Source organism: Microtus oregoni, unplaced genomic scaffold (assembly GCF_018167655.1).
Source record: "Microtus oregoni isolate MIOR12 unplaced genomic scaffold, Mior012 000012F_ref0000307, whole genome shotgun sequence".
NCBI lineage: Eukaryota > Metazoa > Chordata > Mammalia > Rodentia > Cricetidae > Microtus > Microtus oregoni.
The window spans coordinates 12,442,964-12,467,284 of NW_024543071.1; the positions used below are offsets into that span (position 1 = coordinate 12,442,964).

Sequence of the window (24,321 nt, forward strand, 5' to 3'; positions counted from 1 at the left end):
GTCTTGCCTTGACACCCCTCTTTCTCGACTAATTCTACCCAAAGGATGAGACCCAATAAGACGCTCTCAGGACTTTTTAGGAATTGGTGCATATATAAAGGAACACAACATGGAGTTCAGATAGCTTTCCTGCATCAACAGGGCACAGTGAACATGGGCTCTCACTTTGTAATTGCTTATTGATTTCTGCTTAGTTGAAATGAGTATCAACCCGGTGCCAAGCACTGTGTTAGGTACCAGGGAGCCTGGACAGATAATACATGGCTCTTGCCCTGGGGCACTCACTGTTTAGCAGGGGAGACAGGGAAATAAATGGCCAAACTGCAAGGAGAGGCATACTAGGAGAGAAGATAAACGGAGCTCTGTGAAAGCACCAAGGAGGGAACAATCAATCCCAGCACAAATGTCCCCTTACTCCCAAACCCCAGCCGAAGGAGCACAGCTCTGGATGTGAGCACACTGGGCTAGAGGTAGACTATATGCTGGCACAGCTGGAAGACATTAGTCCTGCTGCAGTGACAGGAGAAGCCAGGAGAATGCTGAGCACAGAAGCTCAGTCCAGGATGAGGCATCCGAGCCCAGGTGCCATCTGGACCAGCAAAGTGGATGTGGGGAGCTGGGATAAAGCCTGAAGCAAAAGCCCTCTTCATCAGTGAGCCCTTCCCAGGCCTTGCCCAGGGTCATCTTGAAACCATCAGCAGGTGGCAGAGATCCAGATCTCTTGGACCTGCCTCGAACACCTGCATCACAGCTGATCCTTGATGCAGAAGGAAGAACACTGGTCTCTACAGCACGTAAGACTTTAAGCCAGGCACCATGCCAGGTATGAGAATAGAGGAGCTCAGTGCAAGCTACAAAAGAGCTAGCCGTACCTATAAAAATAGAAATGTTCCAAGATAATGAGTGAGTAAAGTGTTGGTGGATGGGAGCAGGCTGGATCCACAGGATTGGGGGGGGGGGAACTCTTGGAAGAGGCAGACTGGGCATGGGGCCTCAAAAATGGTTAAAATACAAGTTAGAGAAGAAAAACCAGAGAATCACATCCTGGAAAATACCAGGGGCATGAGCTCTGGAGCTGCCAGGGGAATCGAAATAACACAGAGTATCTGGATTGAAAGAAGGTAGACGAACATGAAAAACACAAGGCAGGAGAAAAGAGTTTATACCAGCTATGTGGGGAATGAGAAACTGAATCCTACAGGCAGTAAGGAGTCACTGGCAGCATTTTGAACAGGTTATAGACTGACTGGAAGCAAATATTCTCATGTAACATCCCCTCATCCACCCCCAAAAAGCATCCCTTCCTGGCCAGTGAAGCCTGTTCAATCGGAAGATGTCAAAGCAGCCAGTTCCAGGTAATAAATTTACCTGCCAGCTACTGAGGGCCATATCAGCTGGAGAAGCTCTGGTCTCTCCACTCTATTTATTTCCCAGTCAAAAATGTAAGGCACGAACAACAGTAGAAAAAGAGGCAAGCTGAGGGTGAATGGGCTCCTGATACACAGGGAGTCCTGAAAGCACAGGAAACACATTAAACTGCAGCAAAATCTAAAGGCAATACCAGGGTCTGAGCACAGCTGATCACTTATCCCATACCCACCAGGTCAAGTGTCGACTGCTTGGATGGCTTCCAAGGTCACTGGCACCTGAAGGCAAACCACTACACACTGCTGTGCCCTGTAATTAAAGGTACAAGCACACTCCAACACCGCCAAAAGCGAGAGGCCAAACATGAGGAGAGGCATCATTCACAAGGGGATGGAAGCACTATGATTTGACCACTTTGTGAGTGACCTTCCATAAGCTCTCTTGTGGTAATCAAGGACTAATCAGCCACGACAGTAGGACATCTGCATGAGATTTGGGGACGCTGCCCTTTGAAGGCACAAGCATAACCTGGCCATTCTAGACTAGAGGGGATATACCCTTCTTGACTCTAATATCTAATGATGCTTTGCCTATTGGTGAATTTAGGTTTCCTAAGTATTCAGTCAGGCTGAAAAAGATCTGATAAGACACCCAACATCAGCTATCCCATGGGTAAGAATTCTTGGATTTGGTAGTGTACTCTTCTAATTAATTCAATCTTAAGGTTCCTGGCATCTAATTTAACACCCTCATTTTCTGGAATGTGCCTAGTTTCAAAAGTGAAGTGCAATGACAAGAGCAACATATAAAAACTACACTGGACAAATTATAGTTCATTTCTTTTGTTTAACGTATTTATTGTGTTTGTGGAGGACAACTTGCAGAAATCATTCTCTCCTTCTACCGTGCAGGTCCCAGGGATCAAATTTCAGGTCAATGCCATGGATGGCAGGTGGCTCTCCCCCATGGAGCTATTTCTCCTGCCCAGTGTCTTTATAGGCTTAGTTCAGTGCTGGCTTTCTCCAACCATTCATGGTAGACTTCATATCTCTCTCCTCTGAGTCCCCAAAAACACTAGGTTCATTATAAAGTGTGTCCTTAAGCATAGGCTGCATCTAGTTCATCGCTGTGATTCTAAGTGTTTAGTATCAACTGACCACAGAGTGAATTTTCAATAAAGGTTTGAAGGATTGACAGTAAGCTGGGCTTGTTTGCACTTGATCCTATGTTCAACAAAAAGAGCCCCGAAGAGATTGCATTGTTAAGGCTGTATGTTTGCCAAAGAGACTCATGTGTGCTCTTCAGTTCAAGCCCATCCCATCCTAAGATCCAGACCCATTAATCAAAGTGGCTAACAGTCTTCTCACCCAAATCTTCCATGGCATCAAAATGGCCCAACCAAATTAACTATTTTTCCCATGAACCTCTTTTCTATAGCCCATCTATACCTTATGACTGTACCCAGATCCCAGATCCCCAATTCCCACCGATTCACTCTATCACTCAGGCTGAAAGATTGTTAACCAACCATAACAGGTGCTTTGTGTGCCCCAACATCCAAGCAAGCATGAAGGTGGAGGCTTTTGCCTTTATAATAACATGATATCTGGCTCCTCACCTTCCTCAAGGTCTGTTCCCATCATCTCATGCCTAGAGCAGCATGCGAGTGCCCCTACTACAACACGACATTGCTCACACAGCTCTATGACCATTAAAAATAACTCATAATGAACAGCATTTCACATCCACAGACATAGCAGAACCACGACAGAGAATCATCTTATGAATGTGTTTAAATCACAAATAAATTTCTCATAGCTCCACATCTTGGTGTTTCACGATCATGTTTTGTTTTTACAAAGCAATGCCAAATCTCTGCTGTCCATTTCATCCATTTCTCAGGCCTCTACCCTATTCTCGAAGGGATCTGTCCAGACATAGACCTGGAGCAGACTTCCTACTCTACCTAGAGAACCTGCTGGGAGACTTAGCATGTGGCCTCTTATCACTTGCCTTCCTCTTGCTGCCAGCTGATAGCAACTTTCGCTCCATCTCCACTCAGCTTACTGAGTGATTCTGAGTGCATTCGCTGCCACAACTCTACTGAGGACAGCTGAGTTTTCTCTCCCTGGAAATCTGTCTTTTCATACCCCACCACAGTCCTTAGCAACCCCTACTGGCATGTCCATAAATAACTGAATGATAGCCTCACCATGAGTTTCTTCAATTTGCCAGGCAGAACCAGTGTGCTACAGTTTGAATTTCAAATGTCCCCTAAAGGCCCGTGTATTGAGACTTGATCCTCAGAACTGACTGGAAGCAACAGTATGTCTAGAAGGTGATGGCCCTAGGAAGAAATTTAGATCAATAGGGACATACCCTTGAAAGGCATATTGGGGTTCTTTACCCTTGAGCTCCTCTGATATGGGATGCTCCTCTGTGTGCTATGAATATGTTTTATTATCATTAGTTAATAAGGAAGCTGCTTTGGCCTTTGGCAGGGCAGAATATAGCTAGGGACAAAATCTAAGCAAAGAGACAGGTGGAGTCAGGCAGACGCCACTGGCCACCAAAGGAGTAAGATGCCAAAGCATTACTGGTAAGTCATGGGGCACATGATTATTAAAAACACAGATTATTAGAAATGGATTAATTTATATGTAGAACTAGCCAATAAGAAGCCTGAGCCACTGATCAAATAATTATAATTAATATTAAGCCTCTGAATGATTATTTTATAAGTGGCTACGGGGACTGGAGGGCAGGAGAGAAAATGGTCCAGTGGGACCGGACAGGACAGAGAAAAGTCTCCAGCTACACTCCTCTCTATGTGTCTCTCTCTCCTTCCATTCCCTATCTCTGTTTCTTATATGCCATGAAAGCACCTTCCTTGCCATGCACTGCCCCCAAGATGTCCTGCCCAAATGAGGCCAAGCAAGAATGGCCCAAAGCTCTAAAATCATGAACTAAAATGAAACTTTTCTCCACATAAGTTGCCTATATTGGGAATTTTGTCACAGCTACAGAAAACTGGCTAACACACACCATGTATTTCCTGATTCACACTGTATATATGAAACCCAAATGAATTTTGTGTTGAGAATTAAAGTCTCATTCTTTAAGATAGATATTTCATTATGTCTTATGTATGCAAATAGTCCAAAATCAAAGGGATCTGAAATCTACGTTCTTTTGGATAACAAGTACTCTATGTGTACTCTATGTGTATTCAGGGCCCCTCCGGACATTCACTCAGGTGGGAAGTAGCATTTGCAAATTTTCTTTCCTGTGATCTGAAGTGCGGCCAGAGTTGAAAAACTGTAAAGTTATGCTAAATCCTTTGAAAATAGGGACACATACTTTATAGAACTCAGTAGGATACAGTGTGACCGAGGGTAGTGGTGACGGACACTTTCTAGAACTCAGTAGAATACACTGTGTCAGAGGTTACTCAATAGGATACATTGTGTCAGAGGTTACTCAGTAGGATACATTGTGTCAGAGGTTACTCAGTAGGATACAGTGTGTCAGAGGTTACTCAGTAGGATACAGTGTGTCAGAGGTTACTCAGTAGGATACAGTGTGTCAGAGGGTAGAATCTTGGGTCAATCAAACCTCACTTGAAAGACTTGGCTTCTAATATTCTTGAGATTTTTTAAATTATTTTTATTTTTAACAATGTGTATGCCATGTCTGCAGGAGGATGTGAACACAAGAGTGTAGTGCCTATGGAGGACAGAAGAGGGTGTCATATACCCTGGGGCTAATGAGAGCCACTCACATAGGTACTGGGAACCAAATTCAGGTCATCTTTAAGAGAAACAAGGGCTCATAACGACCAAGCCATTCCTCCAATACCCTCTTCTAGGGTGTTTAATCTTCCTCAGACTCTATCTCCATATTACAAAATTGGATTAAATATAATGTCATAAGGATTAAAGAACTATTTTGAAAATCAATCACAGAATGATTATTCCAGACTCTAGCATACTTTTAGCTATTACTATTATTTAACAATGCCCCTTCACACACTACAGTCACTGAGAGAATTCTCATCAGCCAGGTGAAGGCTGTACCATTCATAATCCCCAGGCTCCCTGCAAGTCTGCCACACTGTGAAGTCATTCCTGAAAAAAAGGAGACAATACATAAGAGGCCTTTTATAGGACTCTGCTACTTTGGGAGTAATATGAAGTCATCTTTGTCTTCATCTGCCTCTGCTCTCTGAAATGGACCACAATCAGATTCCTAAATCAGTGATAATTCTCAGTGAAGGCTGGAAATGACAGGGAGCTGGAAACTGAGGAGGCAGGAATGTGCCCATATCTCTGCAGAAGAATAAACTAGCAATTTGGGCTGTAAGTCTGTGAAAACCAGAGGCAGAGAATGAGGGTACTTGCTGTTGTAACCAGAAAAGTATTTTAAAACTTTTAAAATCATCACACCAAAAGGGATTGATAAGAACACAATCCTTTTAAAATGTACTGATTTTTTAATATAATGTGTCCAGTCTGTGTGTAAGGCGATATCTAGAGACTTTAAAAAAAAAACATGAAATATAGTTCCTGTTCTATAGCCATAATATTTAGGTCATCCACTACTCTTGCCAAAGGTAATAAAACCTGATGTTACGTTGTTACATCCTGGACACTAACAATGCATGCCTGCTAGATGCAGTGACCCAGAACCAAGCACTGGGCTGAACTCCCCAAGGATAGCCTTACTCCCTCTGAGGAGTGAATAGGGGATGGGAAGGGGGAAACTGGGGTGTGAGAAGGGGAGGAAGGAGGAACTTGGGTTAGTATGTAAAATGAGAAGTAGTTTTTTTAAAAAAATAAAAAAATATGAAAAAGAAAAAATGTCTGCTGTCCCTCAGGAATGTCTCTATCTCTTCATTGTGTGTGAATGTGCATGTGTGTGTATGTGTGTGTGTGTGCACGCGTGTGTGCGTGCATGTGTGTTTCATGTGAAAGCATAGAAGGATGTAGGTGTGTATGTACCAAGGGTTGCGTATGGAGGTCAGATTATAACCTTAGGTCCTCAACTTCCACCTTGTTTAGAACAGTGCCTCTTATTGGTTACTGCTAAGTATACTAGGCTAGCAGGTCCAGGAGCATCCGGGATTCTCCTTTCTCCCCCTCACACCCTGGCACATCAGGCACACCGTGCAGACACACTGCCGCACCGGGCACACCGTGCAGACACACTGCCGCACCGGGCACACCGTGTAGACACACTGCCGCACCGGGCACACCGTGCAGACACACACTGCCGCACCGGGCACACCGTGTAGACACACACTGCCGCACCGGGCACACCGTGTAGACACACTGCCGCACCGGGCACACCGTGAAGACACACACTGCAGCACCGGGCACACCGTGCAGACACACTGCCGCACCGGGCACACCGTGTAGACACACTGCCGCACCGGGCACACCGTGAAGACACACTGCAGCACCAGGCACACCGTGCAGACACACTGCAGCACCGGGCACACCGTGAAGACACACTGCCGCACCGGGCACACCGTGTAGACACACTGCCGCACCGGGCACACCGTGAAGACACACACTGCAGCACCGGGCACACCGTGTAGACACCACAGTGCTGGGGACTCAAACTCAAGCCTTCATGTTGGCATCAAGCTCTTTATTCACCGAGCTGTGACCCCAGCACTGAACCAGGACATATTCAGATTTCCCAGATGTGACTCCTTTATACCTGATAAATTTTTATGAGACCTTATGTATATATGTATACAAAATAAGTATACAGTCAAATTATCACTATAACAAATGATAAAAATTTAATCATAAAACATTACAGCATATATACATCTTATCATTTATTGAAGACAAACAAATTTACACACTAGTGAAATGTATGTTTTTATTTTTACATAGGTAACTAAATCTTGGCTGAATATTTGATGCTGCAGGCTATAAGGTACCTTCACCATTTTTCATTGTTGATTTATATTTTGATTTTATAAACACAAATGTCAAAAAGGTAACCTTGTATAAATGGGTAGTCCAAATGACAGAGATATTTTCAAGGCCATCTCAGGAATTATTTTTAAATTCTTTCCTAATCCCAAATCAAAGTTCATTTAACAATTTTTATGAAACTCATCAGCAACACAAATAGCAATTTTAGAAACCAAACATGCTAGCACAATCCAATACAAAGATATACTAACATGATAGCTAAGTATGAGGAATGATAGCAGGAAAGGACTGGGCCCTTGCTTTCCTCATGAAGCCATTATATTTCAATAAACATAGACAGCACATGTATAGCAAAAACACTAAAATTTACGACATTCAATCGTCTTAAATCTGATCACAGTGTTTCAGGTCCCATCTGTTGGTGTTGCACAAGGTGACGGCATCCTTGGTGCATAATCATGTGGTAAGTATACTGCATGCTGGATTTTTAAAATGAATTTTGTGTCCTATATGAAGAAATCTCTATTAGGACAGATTTCCCAAGCCTCAGATTCATTAGGTGGTCCTCTTTGGAGTCCACAGCAGTTGGGACCTAAACTCTATCTCTAGCTTCCTCCAGAAAGCAGAGTCACAGCATGGAAGAGAAGAAAAAGAAGACTGGGATTGGCAGGATCTGCGACTCGGGACTTTTAATCCCTTCAGATTATCGGCAGCAATCCACCCATTTACAGCTGTATGACTGCAAGCGTCGGGGCTAGAATTCTACCTAGGATTTCAGATGAGATTCGGTACTGATGTGTCAGGAGAGCTTCATGGGAGGTTATGCTAAGTGTTGAAAGAGGAGTACACTTTTGCTAGCTGCAGTGAGCACCTGTCATTGAGAGCCATGGTGCAGACAGGAAAGGCAGAAAATAAGAAAAAGATCCTATGAGGTGGTATGGTGAGCTTTGTTACTTATATGACTTTTTGCTATGCCTTTCCTTGTTAATGGAACACCTATTTTATTTTGGTATTGCCTTCCATATAGGATGAATCTTGGCACCACACAGGCCAGCTGAGCTAAATGTGAGCATGCCAACACAATGTGATGCTGGAGGCTGGGGGCTGCTGGGAGAAATCCCCTCACTCAAAATACCTTGCGTTATGCTTCTGGAGAGTTTTCTACCTGGGTATGTTATTAGAACCCCTGCAAACACTGTCATTCAAGACAGGAACGTTTTCCTAGGCCATAGACAGAGGAATAGTTCTAGATGACAGGGAAGAAAGAAAGAGCTGTGTTCTGGATGATGTCACTGAATCAGAGACTTGAATTTTATCACAAGAAGTAGACAATTTCCCACCTTTCAGGAATGAAGGTGGAGTTCTCTGTAAGTCATGGAGCCGAAGTGTGCCGGCTGACATAGGGAGGCAGGAAGAGAACCCATTTTATACAAAATGGCCTGAAGTTTTGAACCATTAAAACTTGTGCCAGATGATAGAGTAGGAACAGTTGAACAGGGCAAGTTAAAACCCAAAGAGCTAGACTGAAAACCTCTGGATCTACAAGCAAAAGCATGGACATCTCCAATTTGGGATTCTGTGGAACGTTCCTAAGCAAGGATTTGCAAGATCAAAGCAGTGATAGATTCCCAAAGACAAACTACAAGTCCTCTGGGAACCATCATTGGAAAAGATCAGGCATACACATACCTTTATGATTCACTGCCCCTGTTGTCCAGGGTTGATAGTTCAAGCCTCAGGCTCCTGCCTTCCTACACAAGGGCAGATTCAACACAGACAGGCTCACGTGCAACCAGCTGGGAGACTAAAGAGAAATTATCTTTATAGCCACTCAAGAAGAGAGGTGACAGGGAGTGCTCCAAACCATTTGCAATTGGCTTAGGGTCCAGCTGAAGCAAGACAGCTTTCCAGACAGCCACGTCAAGAAGCTATTAATACTGAGAAAAATCTCCACAGAGAAATAACTTTTTACAACCTACTGTCTGTGAGGCCACTCTCCCTCGAGGTCTCGAATGCTAATGCTCTGTGACTTGGGATCAGGGTGGGGCAGCAGAGACCAGCAAGCCAGGAGTTCATCTTTCCCAACCTTGTTACCAAGCAGCCTTGCTGAGCTCGACTCAGACATCAGCTCGCTCTTCTCCGCAGGCTCAGAGTGCAGTCCGAGAAATCTTTCCTGCACACATTTGCTGCCATCACCTCTTCTTGGATGATGGAAGACCTGAGGTTCAGGCCAAGGACCACTTTGGATAATTGCATCCTATCTCTCTGCAACTCTTCTTATGTGGCTGTCCTTGTCTAGCCCAGCCTGGCTGTTTTATTAATCAGTCAAGTGCCCCATCTGATACCATCCTATGGACAAAAAGTACTGGAAAAAGAAAAACCTAAGCTGCCAATAACTCCGCAAGCTCATCACTGAACCCTATGCTCAGCCTGCTTTACACTTTATGTCCAAATTAGGTTCGAGTATTTCTAGTTTCTTCCTTGAGTTGGGTTAGTTTTCCTCCTTTCTGTTTGGTGCCTTCTCTAACCCTTAGTATGTTAAGCAAATGTTCCCTGGTTTGGAGTGTTTTTCTCATTGAACCATGGCTCATGTTCCCTTCTGATCTTGCCGTGTGTGGCTAATCCAAGACCAACTTGATCTTGTGGAGCCGACATGGCAACTATGTACCAAAGGGCACATTCTCCAGTAGAGTTACCCTGACCCGAAGGATCTACCGAAAGTCTCCTAACACTGGTGCCATGGAAGCTCTGGGATTCCTAAGTCAACAGCACCACCAACTTTCAGCCGTCAGCTTTGTCCTTAGCTTCATGCTGGCACAGGTCTGCCTGTGACATGCAGTGTCTGCCAGGGCAATTTGGCAGGAAGTTTCTTGAGACTCACCAAAGCCATGGTTCTTCACTTAAGTGGCCATGAAGACCTGGTACGTTTCTCCTCGTACAGGGACTCAGATTCTTCATCAGTCGCATTAGAGACATGACCAAGAAAGACTTCTGATGGTTTCTGCATGATTGAAATTTTCAGCAAACATTACTCGTACTTCTCTTTCTAATGCACAGTCAGGAAAATCGCAGCTCCAGATGCCTGGCCAATATTAGCTTTTGTAACTGAAAGTCTCAGATTTGAGGTCACTAGCTCTTACTTTCAAGTGAACATTGTCCTTAAATACATCCACCAGTGTGAGGTCTAGGCTGTCAGTACACAGAATTCTCCAGCCCTTCAAGAAGATCTCGAGTGTCAGAGGAGCTAACCTGTGGTCAACAAGGTATCTGTTTCTGCACAGTTGGGGCAGAGTTTGGCTTGAGAGGCACAGCGACTATGGAGGAGCAGGTAGAGTTGTGGGGGTTCACTGTGAGGAAGGAGAAAGTAAAATCCGGTGGAAGTGGGGAACAGGGAGGGAGGAGCAGATAGTTTGGTGGAGGGTGACAATGATGAAGATGTCTGAAACTCTGGACCAGGCAAATCAGGATATGAATCTGTGCTCTGGTTAGCTCTGCTTGTCAACTGGGGATTGGAAAATGATGGGTAGAAATGCTTTGTATATACCTGTCAGAGCTCTAAAAACATTAATTTAGACTTCTCCTTCATTAAGTGACTCATGAAGGAGTGGAGAGAGTGTGAAACAGAGGGGCACAGAGATGGTGACTAAGTACTCCGCCTAAAGCTAGACCGAGAACGGCATGGATTCCTTCTCCCAGGAGAGAAATATGCTACACGGGTCAAGAGCACCTGGCACCTGGAAGATACCGCTGAGCAGAGGAAAAGGCCAAAGAGAAGACCATTTAAGTGGAGGAAAGAAGCTATACCATAGAACGCCGGCTTCACACCAGGCCTGCTGCAGGTATCCTTGTTCAATTCTTAAAGCGATTCTGAAAAATTAAAATCACTCCTACAAACACCACTGACAGATGTAAAAAGAGGGGCTTCAAGAAGATCAATAAAGCATTTAAGGTCACACAGCAAGAAGGGCATGGGCCGCATATGAAGCTCTTTCCCTGACACCACTGCTGGCCTAGTTAAATGTGGTGAAAACAGAAGGCAGAGACGTTGTGGGTGAGATCCCGCCTTCTCTATCTCCAGCAGCCCAGACAGGAGACAGTCATAATCATTTTCCATAGCTCTGTCCTCTCGGGATTGGTTTCTCTCTCTGGTTGGTCACACAGGGCTGCTAGTGTGAGCATTGCCCTCCATTTGTCCAGGAGGCCAGTGTCTCTGCATTGCCGACACAGAACCCAGCTTAGGCAGTACCAACTCCAAAGTTGTGCCTGAGAAATTTGACTGATCCAAGGCTCCCAGAACTCCCATCCTTATTACCTAGACACATTCTCCAGCATAATGTGTTCTGAGTAAAACCTTCTGTTACTATGATCTTGGGCTGGTAATACGAGTGTAGGGGGGGCAAGGCGAGCATGAATGCCAGGAGCAATCACATTGCTTGGTTGAGCTCACCCAGGGTGAAATAAAATAGAAGTCAATTCTTTTCCTAGTGGTGGTTGTTTTCATCATGATTTGCAGCTAGGGGCAGTGGGAGGCACTTCCTGTACTACTGCATACTAGAACTTCAGGGGCAGTGGGAGGCACTTTCTGTACACTGCACACTAAAACTTCAGGAAGGGTGCAGCATCCTGCTCCTGAAAACCCTAAAAACACTTTTCTTACTTGTGATGTTCAATAAAACACAGCCTGGAGGCCAACTGAAGGCTGAACAGCTGAGGAAACACGGTCAACCAGATGTATTTGCTGAGATTCCTCCTTGGTCCAAGAGGCACGGCCCCAGCCTTCCTTATACTGCTCTCATGCTGTGGGGCCTCTTACCAAAGCTGCTACGGACCCCATATCCTTCAACACGGAGTACTAACTCCACCACTCCTGAAGTATGGGGGTGGGGCAGAATTTCTGCTCCTACCTCCCCTCACCTTGCAGCTCTGAAACCCAACATGCCGATTGGTACTCTCCTGCCTTCGCTTCCATATTTTTATTTTCATTTTTAATTAAAAAATTACTTTTTATCATATATGCCAACCCCAGTTCCCCCTCCTTCCCCTTCTCCTGTCCCCCATCTCCCTCCTTCTCATCCTCCATCCACTCCTCAGCATGGGTAAGGCCTTCCTTGAGGAGTTAACAAGGTCTGTCATGCCAATTTCAAGCAGGACCAGGCAACCCTCCCATCCCACCATAGGGAATGGGCTCCAAAAAGCCAGTTCATGCACCTGGGATAGGTCCCGGTACCACCGCCAGTTCTCTCCGCAATGGATCAAGCCATATAACTGTCACCCACATTCAGAGCACCTAGTTTGATCCCATGCAGGCTCCCTAGGTCCATAGTCTGTGAACCCCCACTAGCTCAGGTCAGTTGTCTCTGTGGTTTCCCCCATCATGGTCTTGACCCCGCCTTGTTCATATGATCCCTGCTCCCTCTCTTCAGCTGAACTCCAGGAGCTCACTCAGTTCAGTGCTTGGCTGTGGGTCACTGCATCTGCTTCCATCAGTTACTAGATGTAGGTTCTATGAAGACAGTTAGGGTATTCACTAATCTAATTAAAGGGAAGGCCTTTTCAGACACCTTCTTCACTATTGCTAGAGAGTCTTAGCTGGGGTCATTCTTGTGAATTTCTGAGAACTTGTCTAGCACCAGGTTTCTCCCTATCCCCATAGTTTCTCCCTACCCCCCTCCCCATAGGATAAAGAAAATGTGGTACATTTACACAATGAAGTATTACTTAGTAGAAAAAAATGACATCTTGAAATTTGCAGTTAAATGGGTAGAACTAGAAAAAAGCATCCCAGGTGAGGTTACCCAGACCCAGAAAGACAAACATGGTATGCACTCACTCATAAGTGGATATTAGATGTAAAGCAGAGGATAACAAAGCTATAATCCACAATCCCTGAGAAGCTGGGCAAAAAGCAGGACCTTAAGAGGGACACACGTGGTGTGGTAGGCCCCAGGAAGGAAAATAGTTAAGATCTCCTGAATAACTTGAGGGTGGGTAGAAGGTAGGGGATGGAAAATTGAGGGATCAACAAGACCCAGTTGGGGGAGGGATGGAGGGGAAGAGCAATGAAAGAAATATCTTCACTTCCATATTTAATTATCCTTTCTGTGTCTGTGTGAATGCCACACATGTGCAAGTGCTCACAGATGCCAGAAGAGGGCGCTGGATTCCCTGGAACTGGGGTTATAGGAGATTGCGAGCTGCCAGATGGGGCATAGGGAATACAGCTCTGGTCCTTTAGAACAGTGAGTACCCTAAACACTGAGCCATCTCTCCAGCTCTCCGTGTTTCATTTCTTCAGACTGAGACACTAGCTTCTTTTTTAAAAGCCTCAGAAGTACATTCTTAGCTGTCACTTCCCATCCAGGACATCAGTCTCATTATTTTCCCCTCAAGCCTTCTTCCCTGGGTTTGCCCTTCATCTTCCTTTTTCCAGTTCCAACTTTACCCTTTACCCTTGCCTTACAATCGGTCGGAATAGAAACCTCTTCTCATGATTGTGCTGAGCACGTGTGATGCTCAGATGATCTAGGCAGGTAAACAGGATGGGCCTCTCATATGCCATCCAGACACACAAGTTTCCTTTCGATTCTTGTTGCAGTCTAACTAGCATGACACAGAAGGAAAAATAACCCCTCTTTTCTTAGATTTGAACCCTGACATTTTCATGATTCTTTGTTGAAATCCTCAATACACACATGAAAACTTCTGATGTGGGAGTGTCATATATCAATCTGTTGATTTCATTGGTTAAGTAATAAACAAACTGCTTGGCCTCATAGCTTAAAACATAGGTGGGAGGAGTAAACAGAACAGAATGCTGGGAGGAAGAGGAAGTGAGGTAAGACGCCTGAGAGAGACACCATAGCTCAGCTCCTGGGCAGACACACGCGATGAAGCTCCGACCCAGGATGGACGTAGGCTAGAATCTCCCTGGTAAGCCACCTCGTGGACTACAGAATATTATTAGAAATGGGCTAGTCCAGGTGCGAGAGTTAGCCTAGAAGAGGCTAGATAGAAATGGGCCAAGCAGCGTTTAAATGAATACAGTTTGTGTGTTGTTATTTTGGGCATAAGCTAGCAGGCGGCCAGGGTGCTGGGGATGCAGCCCCGCCACTCATATTACAACAAACTTCAAACCAATAAAACCCAAATTTAAAACTATGGTGGGTAAGTATAATCCCTCAAAAAAAAAGTAAGTAGCTAATTTATGTTATTCCTCTTAACTGGGTAGATAATATCACTGAAATAATATTTTATTTTTAAAAAAGATAATAAATATATTTGCTAAGAAACCCTAAAGGGCAATTTGGAGAAAAGCCAGGCAATGGGTTTATATTCTTCCCATTTTCAAATAAAATGCAAAAGAAAAAATAGCAATCATTTTAATGAGCCTTTAAATAAATTCTTGGCTACAGCATTCAGCAGTAATTTACACAGGGAAGCACATACATGTATCTGCTGAGAGAGGGACTTTGTGACTAAAGAGTGAATTTCCAAGAATTAGTCTGGGTTCTTTTTCCTTTAAGTGATTAGTTGAATCAAAACATGCTTCAAGGCCTCTGCTTAGCTGATTTACACTTGCAAAGGAAGACAGGGGCTTACAACCATTTCTTCAGGCAGTGGTTGCCCTTCTTCTGGTGTCTTAGCCCACAGTGAGACCTAATTCTTTTTCTTGGGGAGCAAGGGAGACAGGAGTGTTTTCTGATTCTCTCCGTGGACACACCAGGAAAAAGCAGGGTTGGACGTTGACTCAGGGAGCAAACTCACATCCTTCTATTTCTCTGTTCCTTCCTGCCCAAGGTTCCCACAAACACCTCTCCTGATACATTGTTCCAGCTCTCTAGTAACTGTGTTCATTTAGGAGGCAAGAAAAACAAGGTGCTTGTGAATGAACAGGAGAGAAACCATTCCTCTCCATCAGCACAGAGATCAATTTCACACAGCCAGCCAGCAGGTTGGGCTTTAAAAGACAGGAAAGACATGGGGAAAGCTAAGGTGGTTCCTGACTCGGGAACGAGGCACACCTGGGGCTTGATAAACAACTAGGCTTCTAGGAGCTATGCTCAGTCGGGGAAGGTCTGGAGGTAGTGAAAGAGTGATACCAACTCCGGTCCGGATTTGAAGCGAGGTCAGGCAGTGGGCTCTCTGGAAGCCTCGTTTCTAGTCTGGAAGCCTGATCTAGCAATAGCTAGCTGCATTCTCACAGGGCAGCCTAAGTGTCATCGCCTCTCCCAAAGGCCATTTTGCCAATGTCCACTTTTCACTTGTGGCCTTTCTTATCACCTTGACTAACAATACAAACTGAACACAAGAGGTCAAAGCAACTGTAGCCCATCCTGCCACCTTGAGCTTAGCCTCATCTACTAAAATTGCCCCTAAAGAGATTTTATGAGAAACTCTATACAGAAAATCCCTTATGAAAATCTGATGTTTTAAAGAGTGTGTTAACCGTCTCTCGCTACTCCGGGCATCTATTGTCCCATGATGGCTGTCATCTGGAGCACCTGTAGCAATAAAAACCACCACCTGACCTGTGTTCTCCTCACTCCCACGTGCCCTGGGATTTGCATCTCTAGGTCTGTGTGTATAGTTGACAGGTGTGCATCTTATGAACCCAGGAAGAATTACACATTTCTGAAGTCATAACCCTTCCCCCCTCGGATGCTTTGCTTGGAAGTAGACACTTAACCCAGTGCTTTACAAGGACAGCTTCGACACATCCACTGTTTACTGTGTGACTCTGGTACAAGGGACGTTAATATCTGTGAGCTGCAGGGGCCCCGAGACTATCAGGAGATGTGGGTCAAGGAAAGGAGGAGCCCAACGGTTCTACATTTCATTTTCTGTTTTCTATAGGGGTTTTTCGGGTTTATTTGGAGAGTGGCATGGACCTATGTGACCAGTTGGTCATGTATACAATGCTCCTTCAGCAAGCAACCTGACATAGGAAAGCATGCTCATTGGAAAAATCATTTCCGCAGTGCATCCTGGGAAGTAATTGTCCTTCTCACTGGTAAATCAATTAAGGATGGAGTGTATAACACACCCCTCCACTGCCCAGAAACTGCTAATCCTCCAATACTAATGAGCAGAAAGCCTCCGGAAACCTCAGATTATTGCTGCTATCACAACAACTCCAATCCTCTTGAGCTCTGGACCCATGGCAATGTCAGCCCATCTCCAGGGTCAGAGAGAGCAGAATGGAGTCTCAGACACCTATTACCAGCTTTTTGTTTTTAACAAAGATAAATGTGGACCCGCTTGAGCCTTAGTTTCCTCATCTGTACAGCAGAGAGAAAGTTTTCAGACCCGAGTCAGGGAACTGAGCCCATTGCAAGGAAATTGTTAGAAGCTCCATAAAATAATATCATATTTCTATGCTGATGTCAGATCCACTATACACACACACACACACACACACACACACTACAGTGACTCAGCCACATCCATGGCAGTTACATCTGTGTATTATCCTTTCCATTTCCAACACTGTCCCTAAAGATGCAGGTGGCGGTGGCTTTTGAGCCAGAGCAATTAGAACACAACATGCCTGCAATTCCCTGTCCATTCAAAGGTTCCTTCTCTGAGAGATTCACAGACAGGAATGAAGCAACTCTGGCTGGGAAATGCACAGCCATCAGCCAGACCATACAAAACACAGGTCTGGTAAACAAACTTGACCCTGGCACTTGTCATACTGCGTGGGCTTGAGGACAAGACTTGAGTGACAATAATGAATTCTGAGGACCCAGGGGTGCTTATTTCCTGTAAGGGGAAGAAGAAGTTGCAGGCTGGCACTCACCAGCCTGTACCCTAACAGAGCCTTACATCACCGAGGCAAACCTTGATCACTCCAAATCCAATCCACTATCATTCATCTTCTAAGTGCCAGGCTCAGAGACATCCTGCAGTATTGGACTACCAGAACAAAGTCAAACTCCTACACAGGTGATAAACTAATTACAGTGAGTATCAGAGAGACATAATTCATATCAAATGGAGTAGGGGTAGGTCAATGTCGTTATAATAATTCCGATGCCACCATATCATTGGCCTAGGACAATGGAAGACGTTCTAGATATCTTACCAATTTTCTCATGCAGAATGATGACACCTGCTATATAAAAAGGTAGCATCCTATTCACAGCCTGTGAGGAAGACCACACTGTAAGCCTCAGAGATGATGTCCATAGCCTTATCCCTCAAAAGGTCCCACTAGGAAGTTTATTACAGATCCATCACTCATGACAGTGGAGCCATGGGCAGCTGACTAAAGTCTGCTTTGCCATCTCACCTGTTTGCAAAGGGTTGCAAGGATAAGCAGACACTGGACATAAAGCTTCCCCGGAGGACAGAACCACAGGTCCCATCATCCCTGCCCGAGAGTATGACTGAGAAGGAAACACACACACACACACACACACACACACACAAAAAAAAAAAAAAAAAAAAAAAACCTTCTGTTTTTAACCTAACGGCTTAGGAACTATCATGTTTTGGAGAATTTCTTGTTCTCAAAGAAGAAAAAAATGCAGTGACAAAATTAAAAGCCAATGGTTACTTTTATGAGGAACTTTAAAAATAAAAGCACAATTTACAGTTTCGCCGGGGGCAACAGATCTCCTCTGATGGATTCACAGCCTCCACGGAAAACAGCGGCCATCTGTTGAATAAATAACTCATTAGGTAAAAAGCAAGAGCTTCCACAAGATTAACTGAAAAGCCTGCTGGAGCCCACTGCCAATGAGAATGAAGAGCTGAAGATGATTTGGGAACTGGGAGAATCAAAAGAATCTTGCTTAACGCAAGCTGGGAAGAGAATCCAGGGGATGACAGGTTTAAATTTCGAGACATATTTTAAAAGTTATCTGAAAAGTTGTAAACTAAGACATTTCATCCCACTGCCATGACGACAGTCCCAAGTTCAAGATGAGCACCAAGGCAAATGAACGCACTCCCTCCTAGCAGCTTGTCATAATGCCTCTGTGTAGAGATGAGAGATTTCGATCAAAGGGAATATTCTGAGCACGGCAAGCCACCGTGTGCAAGGTATTTGTATCACCGACAACCAGGGGCTGCCGTCAGAGGTTGGGAGGACCGCATGGGAAATGAAGCCCACTCCTGAGAGCTGAGTGCCATGTTAGAATCAAAGAGTCTTCTGTCTGTGCGCCTTGCAGAAGCTCACTCCCAAGCCTAAGGGGGAAGAAAGAGGGCTTTGCAAAGCCACTGGAGAATGAAAACTGAATTATGAGAGAAAACTTAGTAGAGTTTTAGAGCTACTGAAATGGCCTTGTGATCATTTTGGTTCCAATCTACCTAAGCTTTCAACAGTAGAGCTGTGTCAGCTGGGGACAGACCACGTCTCTCTAAATCCAATATGCTGGACAGTACTTGGCTCCTAGGGCTATCCACCATTTCAAAGAATTAGGTCTCAACCTCCCCATATCATTCCATGGTGAAAGCCTGACCTCCTATGATTTCATCCCAGCCACCAGTCAAGAGAGAACCAGGGAGCTGGCAGAGTCAGAGAGGTCCTCTACCTCTGAAGTAGAACTTGGAGTTCAAGTAGAAGAAACCGGGAAACACTCCTCCTTCCCTTGATGGGAGAGATTCCCCACAAAGAAACTGGTGCCCAATAAACAAACAAAGAGATGAATGAATAAACAAACAAACAAATAGGCAGGCGAGAAGGAACCTAGAGAAAGAATGAACTCCAGAGTCTAACCTGGTCCCGTTCAAGCTGGAGTGTTAGGGAATCTCTCTGAGCTTGCATCTTTTCCTCAATAATGGGGCAGGAATGGTTTCTACCCACAGGTCCACTGTGAGTAAAAGTAAGACACGGAAAGGCTACAGTCCTGTGCACAGCTACATAATTTCACAGGTGTTGCTGTTCTCATCATTTATATCATCATCATCATCATCATCATCATCAGTATTACTATAAAGACTCTTGTTAACATTGTAGCCTATTTATGGGGTTCCCAGGACATGAATCAGGCCTTCCACGAGTGCTGTCATAGCTGCTGTGTTTGTTCTTTGCTTGTGGCTGAAGCCACTCTGCTACCCGGAAGGAGAATACAGGAACTCCCGACTCCTCCTCTTACCTTCCTTTTGTTGGTGGGGTTGACATAGAGGTAACTGAGGACAGTCTTCAAGCCCACTTTGTCATTTAGTTTTTCATAGGTGGTGCCATAGTCCGTCGACCTGCAGAAAGACGGGAGGACAAAACAAGAAGGGAGAGATTGTTTCATCAGATGAGGGATTGCTTTTAAAGGGAAGCCAGGATCCCTCCCCCCAAACCTGCATCTTTGTTCCCAAATCACATGAATGCTTGAAAATGTTCCTCAGAGATAAAAAGCCCCATTAGTTTTAGAAGAGCAATTAGACTAATGCATCGTCTTCTTCCCGAGCTTGCTCTCCTTTGCTCCCAGCCTTTCTCCGAGACCTACTTTCTTGCCCCTTGTGAAGCTGGGTGGAGGAAGAAGCTGCTGGAGACTGTCTGCCTCCCACGCAGCTAACTCCGTGCCTCTGAATGTGGTACTGGGCAGCCCACAATTCTCACCATCCAGCCCTCAGTTCTACCCGAGTGTGAGCTGCAAAGGGAGATGCTAGGGTTTTCCACCAGTGGGGGATGATGGGATTTTCTGCAGACACTACACTACAGCCAACTTCACACACCCGCTCCACTGAACCCGAAGCAAAGTTGTCAGGGACAGGAATTGCCCAAGAGCCTCCTGGGACCAGTGCCCAAAGGAGGCAACACCAGGAAGAGGTTCTGATATCCTACACGGGTATATCACCGGACAAAAAACAATGACACTAAACTGGACAAAGTTGTTCCTCTTTCTGACTGTGGTGCTATTTGCTACCTGCTCCTCCCTTGACCCTCATTTCTGGCCGATTGACAAATGCAAAAACCACAGAAAGGCTCAGAGGATAAAGTAGATCAACCCACTGGTTTATCTTCTATGTTGGATCTTCCTCTTCCTTCCTCATCTTCCCCACTGGAAAAGGGAAAGTGCCTAACGACCGGATTCATGAGAACAGACTTCCTGCCACACTCCAGTCACTCTTCGATCCTCTACGCATCTCCCTTCCGTTTCAGACAATCAGGATCACCAGCCTTCCCCTCCTGTGTTCAGTACCTCTGTGGTTAGTCTTGAGACTCTTCTCCAGCTGAGGCTTTTGAAGCATTTATAGGTCAATGCATTCTCTCTGTCATCAGTTGACCTGTGAGTGTGAGGCACTGAGCCTCTTAATTTCAGTTCTCAACCTGTCTCTACGATTCCTCTTGACTTTGGCTTCCTGATAGTAGAGTAACCACCTGTCCTTAACTTCTCTTTAATCCTTTATCCATTCTCAAACTTTAATATGGTTCTGACTTGGCTCATATATTAGCCTGAGAAGCCCATGGGTTGACCTATAAGGGTTGTTGCCATATGCAGAGGTTCTCAACCTGAGGGTCATGACCCTTTCACAGGGGTTGCCTAAGACCATCAAAAAACACTAATATTTACATTATTAATCATTAACAGTAAGAAAATTACAGTTATGGAGGAGCAACGGACTAATTTTATGGTTGGGGTCATCACAGCATGAGGAACTGTATTAAAGGTCTGCAGCATTAGGAAGGCTGAGAACCATTTGTGGCCTGAAGTTTCTCTACCCTTCTTCCTCAAACCATTCAAAGTACCTCTGCACAAGAATTCTTTTCTCTATCCTACACACGCCGAAGAATACTCTGCATGCTTCTTTTCTGACTCTTTGAGGGTGCTCTGGTTATTTCCTTTATGTTCTACCATCTAACCCACAAGGGAAGCCCCTCAGGGTCAAGGAACTTCACAAAATGCCATGATAGGATGAAAAAGAGAAAACAAAAAGGCCCTCTGTTCTCACCCCCTCCCTACACCCCCTCCGTTTCTCTTTAGGAAAGGGCAGGTCTCCCATCAAAACAGCACAGCATATCAAGTTGCAGAAAGACTAAGCATCTCCCCATGAATTAAGGCTGGGCAAGGCAACATAGTATGAGGAGTAAGTCCCAAATGTCTGTTGAAGAATTGGAAATAAGATTCTTTTCCATTTCTGTAGCTCTTTAATTACATGCCCGGGACAAGTAATTTAGCCTCCGGGAGCCTCAGGTTTCTTACCTGAGAAATGGAGATAACTGAACCTCAGGAAGTAATTGTGACGATATAGAAATAACAGCACAGAGAAAGACCAATAGGATCCAGGGAAGAGAAATAATACAAACAAATTAAAATGAAGAGTTTTTTGCTCATGTCTCCTTTCTCAACAGGTACAAAACATGGTGTTACCCAGTATGTATACTTCACACGTTCACTAAAGAAATTCCTATGCCATTTGAAGTCTCTTTCTAGGATGCCATCTCAATATTTATATTAGTTACAGTAACATTAATAATCAGTCCTCCCGAGAAGCTGGCTTGCTCTGCTTGATCTCAAGACTATCAAAGGCACAGAATGTGGGGAGTCACTTCCAGTCTTTCTCTTTGCCTGTATCTCTTAACATCAGCTCTATCTCCAAATCTTTGTGATTCTGTCTCCAAATAAATTAAGTAGCAAGCATCGCATCCCTGTGCACACCCATGTATGGCTCATACGTGCATCTGTAACAGTCTTCTGCTTGGAGGATGTTCCCATTCTTCTCCCTGACACCTATCCTCTGTGCTGTTAGGAGACTATACTCCACGCACCCAGCTCTCTCGACCTCATACTCCAGAGGAAACGACCCACTGCATGCACACAGAGCAGCTTCATTTTCCAAACTTAGTCTTTGAAATTTTGGTTTCCAACGTCCTTACGGAGCCCATCATGAGCCATTTGCACCTCACGCCGCTCTTCCTGGCTTCCCTGAACTCTGCTGGTCATGCCCCACATTTTCACTGCCCTCCCTGAAACAGACATCACTGATTTCCTCTAAATAAACTTGTCTCCAACGTTCAAACCTAACTCTAATACTATCCATCTTATGACTTTCCTACAGGGAAATTAATCACTATCCCTTTGTGGCTTCTCTTTCACCCTTATATGTATTCCTTCCTATTTTTGTGCCTGCCCCATTCTTTTATCTACTTTATTACAGGATTGCTTCTTTGAATTGACCTCCCTGCAGGTAAGCAACACTTCATATACCTGCTCCAATGTTCCATATCATGCCTGGCATGATGCAAGTGCTAAATGAATTGGCTAGTAATGGTTTGCTTTGCATTTATTTCTAAGAATAAATGAGTGAACTTGTCCAAACCTACTCACAAAATCCTAACCAACTGCTAAGTTTTAACAGTAACTCAAAACACAGCCATCCTCCTAGAGATCATACCTGATGCTCTGGATGCTGGCATGACTGTCACAGACTGCTGAGATCCAGCAGCGCTTGGTACCAGAGAAGGACCAGTAATTCACTTATATTAGAATCAAGGTTAAATACTGCATGAGCCTACCACCCTCAGCAATGCTGCCCTCCAAGGCAGTGTAGCCGACAAAATTACGACCTCCAAAGGCAATAAGATGCATACTTTTATTAACTGAAATAAAACATTCTCTAAAGGACTTGATCTACACTTCTTCCAGCACGAAAGCAGCACTGTGCAGGAAAAGAACACTGGACATGGAGACTGGCAACCCAGACTTCAGAGTTGAATCTAAAATGCATACTAATGCATTGCCCTGGATGGACAATTTCTCTAAGCTTGTGGAAGAAAAATGAAACAGCAACCAAACAACAGCACCTTCATCTGACAATGGTTAAAACAATGAAGCCAATTTTACTGAGGACCAGTATGATGAGCCTGAGGGCTACTGTAACAGAGTTTTGCCGTAGGGAAGAAGAGATTTTGTTAGATTCCAAAAGCAACAAGGAAAATTGGGATTGATAGCCAAGAAGCAGAGTGAGGATCAGTAGATGGAAATTACAGAGAGGGTAGGGCAGCTCCTTGATAAACAGACTTAATCAGATTATTGCTGAATTCTGGCCAAGGGATCAGCTATAACCCGGGGATGGCAGAGTCCACAGAGGCAGGAGGCATTCCTGTAAACTGACCAACTGGGATTCCTGTTCAACTTGGGCTCTTGAGAACATGTTCAAGGTCTTATTAAAGCACAGCCCAAAGGAGCTGCGCACAAATGGAGGAAGGGAGAAGATTCTCCAAGCCCTACTCCGTTACTAACATGAAACATTTAGCTCAGATCATTGTACACCTCTTTTTGGACCTTAAATTCTATTATCATAACAACCAAGTTCTATGCTGTGTTCCAAACAGAGACTTTTGCCATCCTTTCTATAACAAGCATCCTGTAAGAGCTAAAATCTCAGGGCTCCCCACATGACTGATGTCACAACAAACTCCCTTCCAGAATCCAAATAGCCCCCATCAAAGGCAGCACGTTCAGCACCACGCAGCCTCTCCTTCTACACACCACAAACAGATTCACACTGACTTTGCTCTTTTGTAGAATTGGCTGCTGAGGGAAGGGACTTCCCTACAAAGGATGCTCTCTATAGCCCAGCTTCCTCTAGGCCTCTGGCAGTTTCTGCTCATTCAAGCTGACAGAAGGAAGTACCCCTCATGGAAGGTACCTCAAGGAGTCAGCAAGCATGTGAAATCAAAGGTGCCCTTGACTCTGTCCTTTCCAGCACGGCTGTGGCATGTTGCCTTGACCATGGTATTCTGTAGTCCCACTTGGCCTGGATGGAGTGCAGATGGCAGAGGGCTTGGCCTTACTGCCAGGACAGCTGTGCCTGCAGAACTTGCTCTGACGGAAGCAAAGCAGGCTGTATCTTGGGGCTCCAGGCATCAGACAATGGGAGATGGGGTGTCACTTTGAAACAGTCTCATCTTAGCCCTCTGAAGTCAGCTTCTCAAATCCAGACGCTAGCATCACAAAACTGAAGTGTTCCGAACACGAACCTGGTCGTATGTGCAGAGTGGCTGTCCCTTCACGGCACTGTGCCAGTCTGCATGATGAGTAGCGAACCTAGAAGGCAG

General features: G+C 44.8%; 1 protein-coding gene across 1 annotated transcript in view; it reads right to left on the bottom strand.

The window, feature by feature from the left end:
• Sorcs3 (sortilin related VPS10 domain containing receptor 3) overlaps nucleotides 1-24,321 on the bottom strand; it is a 624,769-nt gene that overhangs the window by 325,029 nt on the left and 275,419 nt on the right. The window contains exon 3 of the mRNA XM_041661922.1: nucleotides 19,421-19,520. Coding sequence (XP_041517856.1) covers nucleotides 19,421-19,520 — 100 coding nt within the window. The remainder of the gene's footprint in view (nucleotides 1-19,420; nucleotides 19,521-24,321) is intronic.